This window comes from Oncorhynchus nerka, linkage group LG14 (genome assembly GCF_034236695.1).
Source record: "Oncorhynchus nerka isolate Pitt River linkage group LG14, Oner_Uvic_2.0, whole genome shotgun sequence".
NCBI classification, from domain to species: Eukaryota; Metazoa; Chordata; class Actinopteri; order Salmoniformes; family Salmonidae; genus Oncorhynchus; species Oncorhynchus nerka.
This window is the reverse complement of record NC_088409.1, coordinates 43562314-43569377: the sequence shown is the minus strand read 5'-3', so window position 1 is coordinate 43569377 and position 7064 is coordinate 43562314. Positions and strand designations below refer to the sequence as shown.

General features: G+C 39.0%; 1 protein-coding gene across 4 annotated transcripts; it reads right to left on the bottom strand.

The window, feature by feature from the left end:
• Positions 1–511: 511 nt before the first annotated feature.
• On the bottom strand, positions 512–6411 carry LOC115141172 (myeloid cell surface antigen CD33-like). Of its 4 annotated transcripts, none has more exons than XM_029679877.2 (7): positions 6343–6411; positions 5305–5460; positions 4781–5176; positions 4074–4394; positions 3619–3787; positions 3363–3444; positions 512–3207 (listed from the first exon to the last, which is right to left on the bottom strand). In XM_029679877.2, exons 2-7 carry the CDS (start codon positions 5363–5365, stop codon positions 2794–2796), a joined length of 1443 nt encoding a protein of 480 aa, XP_029535737.2. In that variant the 5' UTR covers positions 5366–5460; positions 6343–6411; the 3' UTR covers positions 512–2793. The 4 variants fall into 4 exon arrangements, with proteins under 4 accessions (XP_029535737.2, XP_029535738.2, XP_029535740.2 ...); XM_029679878.2 differs by having other exon boundaries at positions 5305–5457; positions 6343–6401; XM_029679880.2 differs by lacking the exon at positions 6343–6411 and having other exon boundaries at positions 3661–3787; positions 5305–6325.
• Positions 6412–7064: the final 653 nt, after the last annotated feature.

The following is a 7064-nucleotide window of genomic DNA, read 5'->3' as shown; positions in this document are numbered from 1 at the left end:
AGACACTCGGACCTCCCATGGTAGGAGTTTGACACGTGGATTAAAGTAATGAACCACTCAAACTAGTTTAATCAGGTGTGTAGATTTCTAATTTCCTTAATGTTGTGGCTCTTGTCAAATACTTTCTGCAGCACACACTACAGGTCAACATGAGCTGCCAAAATTATTCTGACGTGTGCCAGGCCTTCCAGTCCCAAAATAGAAGGGATTTCGACCGTCAAGAGCCCCCCTCCACCCTTCTAATTTCCCGCATTTTGTGGCCAGAGTCAAATACTTTCCATAGAACAAACTTCACATCAGGGTAGGATACCCGAAATTAATAATTAATGTGTGTGTGTGTTATATTAAACATAGAGGATGAAGTCAAATGTAGGCAAGCAATAAACATTTCAGAACAACTACTAGTCGAATAAGACATCTGAAGACAGTAGCCTAAACATTGGATGTAGGCTAAACATTGGTACCGCTTCTTGAAAATAGAATTGTGTAGATATGTTAAAGAAACCAAACATTTGTCAATGTTATATTTTATTTTGTGCATTAATTTCATTCTTACTTTATTTACGACCAGAACCGTAATAATAATCACCATACTTACTTCACAAACAATAATTATACTAGTTGACTTTACGGACACACAGTAGGCTACTGACACTCGCTCCGCGGTGGTCGTGAATGGCTGGACACCCTGCGACCCAGACCCTACTGTTGTCTATTACACATACTAATGCCTCGTTCAAATGCTATCGGAGTTCTCGGAAATTCCTAGTTCCTACTGGGATGTTTCACTTGAATGACCCCCCAAATAGGAATAACAAGTGGGAAATGAGAAAATTATGTTGCCAATCTTATTGGTTTAAACATTGTTCCGAATTCAAAAGCACTTGAACACAATCATGTCGGAGTTACAACTTTCCATTTCCCCATTTCACACGAAAATGTGAAGCCAGCATAATACAGCGTTTAAGTGCTCGTCTGTACTAGGAAACTGACATTCTGACTTGCTAACTGTTTGAACGCGTTACAGTAGCCTAAGTTTATAACATGATTGGCATGACCGTAATAATCATCATGGAAAGGCCTTGGAAGTGCCATAAGTGTAAGCCAAAATAATTCATGATTTTACATTAACTTGTTTAACATGTAATAAATGTATTATGAAGACAATTGTGTAATTTAGGCTCCACGAAATATGTAATGCGTAATGACGAAAATCGTGTACTGTTGCCTATACGAAAAAATGCCCTTTCTGATTACAAGTGCACCAGTATCCCAAAGTATTAAACGAAATCAAGCATAGAAAACAGCATTGGCATTAATAAAACAAATTTTTCCCCACGAATTAAGTCGCACGTAATGTGTATATTTTCTCACAAATTCTGTTCAGCAAGTCTAAAAAAGTACATATAGGCATACAACTATACATTTTAAAACAGGATTAAATGAAGACAACATTTTTGTATATTCATAACGACGAATTAGGCATAAAGAAGAACAACAATTAAATATAGGCTATCGTGTCAATGGTTGTTGCAAAGGCTTGTGTGGAGCCTAGTGGTTAAATTAGTCTTTTCGAAGGAAATTAAGTAGCACATAAATTCGTGTCTTTTCTCACGAATTAAGCAACACAAACACGCACAAAATTAGCTGAAATGCATTATGTACACAAATGCACGAATTGAATGTGAGATTGTGTTGCCACCACTCATGTTATCTACATTATTAAATGTCCATGTGGGCTGTGCTATGTCGGTAAAACCCTATCGTTCTCTCAAACAGAGAATCAGTGAACATACAAATTCAATTAGGAGAAACGACAGGGATTATACAGTCGCAGTACATTCTAATGACCTAAACATGACATTTCTGCCTTTAGATTTTGTGGCATAGAGAAGGTTAAGATATCAGACAGGGGAGGTGAGATTAATAATACTCTGAGCAAAAGAGAATGTTTTTGGATTTTCACCCCTCCATACACTATTTCCTTAAATTCTTAAATTTGAAATGCCTGTGTATTTGATGTTGTACATTTGAAAATGAATTATGCCCCTATTTCAGATTACTCTGACGTTTTTCTTACACTGTACCCAAGGATTTATGAAAGCTTGCTTGGTAGGTTGATGTCCTCATTGTGGTTTTACAGACGTGTTTAATACGTTTTATGTACACACTTTATTCGAATATTTATGAAATGCATATTGTTATATTTGGTAGCAGTGATTTGTTTTTCACCTCGCCTCCAACCCCATTCGATGCGTGGAACGGATGTGGGTGGGGCTAGGTCTACATAAGGGTGCTATTTTAAAAAACTCACAAAAGTTTATTAAAGATCAGTGGTACTATCAAGAGCAGTGTGCGGGTTACTTCCTTTCCCTCATACATTTATAAATACACACAACCATCAAAAGTAAGGTAGTGCCTCAATAAATAGGTTTAGGGTTAAATCAAAATGCCAAAACATGAAAGGACAGAGGAGAAAACCTCTACTTCTCCAAACCATGTCTTTGTCAGTCCTTCCCCATGGTGACACAAGACAGAATCATTACAAAATTAACATTACATTAACTTCCTTAAAAAATATGTATAACCCTCCCAAAAATACTTGCTTCGGCTGACACAGGGCTGAAAAATAAAGAAGTACCAAAACTATTACCTACAGTAGATTGAGTTAAACAAAGTCTCTGTATCATCACAAAACATTCAGTCTGGAATATGAGAAAACACAGTAGTGCTGTATAATAGAAGCCATAGTACTGTGTGCTATCTCCCATGTTTCTAGACAAAATTGCTGTGTCACTTTCCACCAAAAATAGCCTTGACGTTGGAGTAAAGCGCTGTATCTTCATCTGTCTCTCGTACTGGCTTACCGTTCTCTTTCTCCACGTCCTTCCCTATCATCTCCTCCCCTTCCACCTCTTCCATCACACCACTCCCCTCTCCACTATCTTTTCCCCCCTCATTCTTCTTCTCTCGTTTGATTTCGACGTAATCTGACTCTGTGGTAGTGGTCTTCTTCTCTGCCTCCTCAGGTGTCTTCTTCTTCAGTAGGGAGTAGTTGATACTGGCGTAGTCCACCTCTTTTGGTTCTTCCCCTGGGGCAGAGTGTCCCGCAGCGCCACTGGTCTGGAGCCCTCCGTTTTCAGTTCCCTCCCTCAGCTCCACCTGCAGATGTGTCTGTTCGCCCATCACTGCCTGTCCTGCATCTCTCTATGGAGAACATTACAGAAATAACTGTGTTAGGAGTCTTTTGTTAGCTTGGTGGTCCCAGACCTGTTCGTGTTGTCTTGTAAACTCCTGTTGACATGTCAATGCTAACTGAATGTTGGTGAAGCGAAATAAAGAAAAAAAAACGGATACTGCACCTGTTGGTCTTCACATGCCACCATTTCCAGGTTCGTGAAAGAGCTTTTGGAGTCTAAGTTCTTTGGGGTCCTCTCTTTGCGTCTAAGGAAAATATTACAAATTAAATTACTCAATAACTGTATTTTGGAGGGGTTAGCAAGCACTTCCATTACAATATGGTGAAAGGCATTGGCAGTTTTGACAATTAATCTGATGTTCTTGATAGTAAATATAGATATGTTAGACAATCTGCAATTGATTTTTAAAACAACATACTCAGTGAATAGTATCTGTTCGACAGTAATAGGATGCATGTACTTTTTATATTTCCCTGTCAAACACAGGATGATACAACAGATGGTGGATGAGAAGGCTGCACCAATCACAACTGCAGTAATCAGTGGTGGGTTCAACAGCATAGCCAAGATGTCTTTAGATACTCCCTCTACAAAGAGAACAACACATGCATGATTTTAGAAGTGGCTCAGAATACTAAGAATCATCTGAAGAAAAAAGCATATTTTCTCAATCAAAGCATGTACTGTACATCTATATGTTGCATTCGTATTGGGTGGGACTGGGAAACTGTGGCTCTCTAACAAAGTATCTTAACTTATATCTTTACATCCGTGTTTTTCTTCTTATTCTTTTAGGGTGACTTGCAGCTTCTCTCTCACTCTGCCCACTTAATTTCTGCTGAAGCACAAGGTCAAATAATGTACAGTACTTACGTGTCACATTCAATTTCAGTGTCTTGTTGGTGGTGACGCTTCCATTGAAGGTCACCAGACATGTGACCTTGGTGCCGTGATGCTTAGCTGAGGGGGTAAAGGTCAAAGTTGAGAAGTGGGTTGTTGTGAAGCCGGTCAGATCCTCTCTCCTTTGTGTAGTGGTGTTGTCTCTGAGCTCAGTGATGTTGTCTCCTGTCCCACTCCATATCCATGTGATGTTAGGAGGAGTTCCAGAGCAGATCCCCGGGGCGGTGCAGGTCAGGGTCGCTGGTTCTCCCTCTGTCAGAGGAGGAGTCAACACTGAGGGATTCTGGGTCAGAGCTGGAGGTAGGAAATAGAAACACAGACTGAGGCCTAAATTCAATCAGGATCGTGGAAGATTCACACAATAGCATGATTTACATTTAGAGGCAATGTTCCCGTATTCATGGTAAATGCACATGTCGGCTCATTGGAATTTATCTTTACATTTAAGTCACGCTATAACATGGATTTTGTATCCATATAGAAAACAGCACAAACATATACTCATAGAAAGTATGAAATCATAGTACCGGTTTAGAAAAATAAACACTTTGAAATGGGAGACTTGGGGAAATCTTGGGCTTTGTAAATTGGAGGTACTTATGTTACAGTAAGTGTACATGATTAATGACACTAAAGTAATACTCTTGTCACTGTAACTAACAGTAATAGTCATGCTGTACCTTTTACTGCAATTTTAATTTTCTCTGTGGATGTAAATTTACTTCTTGTTCCACTGTTCAATGTCCCGGACAGTCTAAATTTATAGTCTCCGTCATCAGTCTTAGTGATGTCGTTGATGATCATACTGCAGTTCTTCTTTGTCAGGTCTGTCTCCAGTAGTGCTACTCGCCTTCTATAACCCTCCTGAGCTATAGAGGAGTTTCTTGAGTGGAAAATAGAGTCCATGTTGAATTTAATAGAACATTGTGCATCAGGGCATTTAAGCCACATTGCTATGCTAGCAAGGAAGTCATCAGGGTGAGTGAACGAACATGGAATAACAGCACATAGTCCAGTCTGTGGTGTTATCTCTGCTGGACTGAAGGTGATGTTGTATGCTGCTGCAGTGGCCTTCTCTGACGGAGGGAAATTAATATAGTCATGAGTAATACAAGACGCACTGATACTACTTCACTTGATCGTTGGGATGTTGGGATGTGTGTCATATGTATATTAACAATAGTAGTGATAAAAGGAACCTTACTTTGGCATGTGGTTCTCTCTGTCAGAGAGAGAAGTAGAGCTGCCCAGATGAGGACCCACATCCTGCCTCTACTGCCTCGATGAATCAACCACAACACCGGGGTCTCTCTCCTCTTTCTCCTCTTTCTCTAATGGTCACTATCTATGTCTGTGTCTACTGGTATGGAGCAGGAGACAAGTGTGAAATACAATATGAAATGGTGTTGTGATAATAACAATAAATATAGCAATACACATCGGATATTAATATTTCATTACACCTTTATGAGTGCTACAGTGGCATTCATAACAACCTTCTTAGCACTTTTATTCAACTAAGATGTATTTTTCTGTAATGCCTAGAGATTGTAACGAGATTCTTCCTGGGAAGGAGCGGAGGACCAAAATGCAGCGTGGTTGAAGTTCATGGTTTTTTTTATAAGAAAAACTATACATGAACAAACTACAAAAACAAGAACCGTGTAAACCTGAAACAGTCCTGTGTGGTACAAACACTGACACAGGAGACAACCACCCACAAAATACCCCAAAGAATATGGCTGCCTAAATATGGTTCCCAATCAGAGACAACGATAAACACCTGCCTCTGATTGAGAACCACTCCAGGCAACCATAGACTTTCCTAGACAACTATACTGAACACAACCCCATCAATCGAATAAACCCCTAGACAAGACAAAACACAATAAATCACCCATGTCACACCCTGGCCTAACCAAAATAATAAAGAAAACGCAGAATACTAAGGCCAGGGCGTGACAGAAAGGATGTCTAAGAAACATTTATGTTCAAGGTTCATATGAATGCCTTCTTCACAATTGCTCATAAATATATTTAACTCCATTCAAAAATATTTATTCTTATGCTATTTAAAGCCTTATGAAGGAATGTGTTGTAATTCCATACATTAATAATATTACCATTACATAGTCATAATCGTGTTTTAACAGTCATTCAATGTAACAAGAAAAATATATATAATGGTTCAATAGCTTGTCTTTTGATCCATGCAGAGAATAAGACTGAATCAGCACATTACCTCTCTCTGCGTGCTCTCTCTTCCTATTGACTGTGAGCCCTGTGTGAGTCTCTGATGGGTGTGAACTGTCACTTCATGTCCCCAGTCTGTTACTCCTCCCTCTAACCTGGTGCTGCAATCCAGGAAGTCCCTCTGTACTGCATACCACCCAGCTATACTGTCCTGTATCTAGACCATAATCAACCCAAACCCATCAATTCATACTGATCAACCAACACTACAATCCCCATCGCTTTTATATTTAGATAAATTATAAAGTAAAACTATAATTTGTACCTTATTCAAAAGCAGTAATACTATAATGTTGTGTCTTTTTAAAGCAAATGTGCATGTAGTCATAAATCAACATAATTCAATCCACGCTACTATGCCTCTTTTAGTAGATTTGGTAAATGCTTGATTTTACAGTCCTGTGTCAGCTCGTACTGTATGTGCCTGGTGGTTGTACATTTTCAAAAAGTAATATTTACTAGTTGCACAACGAAGCAAGTTTTGAAGGTGTTTTTGTAATGTTTTTTAAGGAAGTGTAATTTTACTTTTGTAATGTTTCTGTTTTTTCACAATGGGGAAGGACTGACAAAGACGTGATTTGGAAAAGTAGAGGTCAAACGATTTCTTGTTTTTTCTCTATTCCTTCCGTTTTGCATTTGAATTGCAAAACTTTCAAGGGGGCAAAACCATTCATCTTGAGACGACGGGGGAGATTGTGTACGTTACTAATC

What these genes read in the sequence shown, in the direction of transcription:
- LOC115141172 (XM_029679877.2), bottom strand. Translation starts at nt 5,365, where the DNA reads ATGTGGGTCCTCATCTGGGCAGCTCTACTTCTCTCTCTGACAGAGAGA. An exon ending in AGAGAGAACCACATGCCAAA is followed by an intron (nt 5,177 to 5,304) that starts GTAAGGTTCCTT and finishes TCCCTCCGTCAG; the next exon opens with AGAAGGCCACTGCAGCAGCA. An exon ending in GAACAGATACTATTCACTGA is followed by an intron (nt 3,445 to 3,618) that starts GTATGTTGTTTT and finishes TATTTTCCTTAG; the next exon opens with ACGCAAAGAGAGGACCCCAA.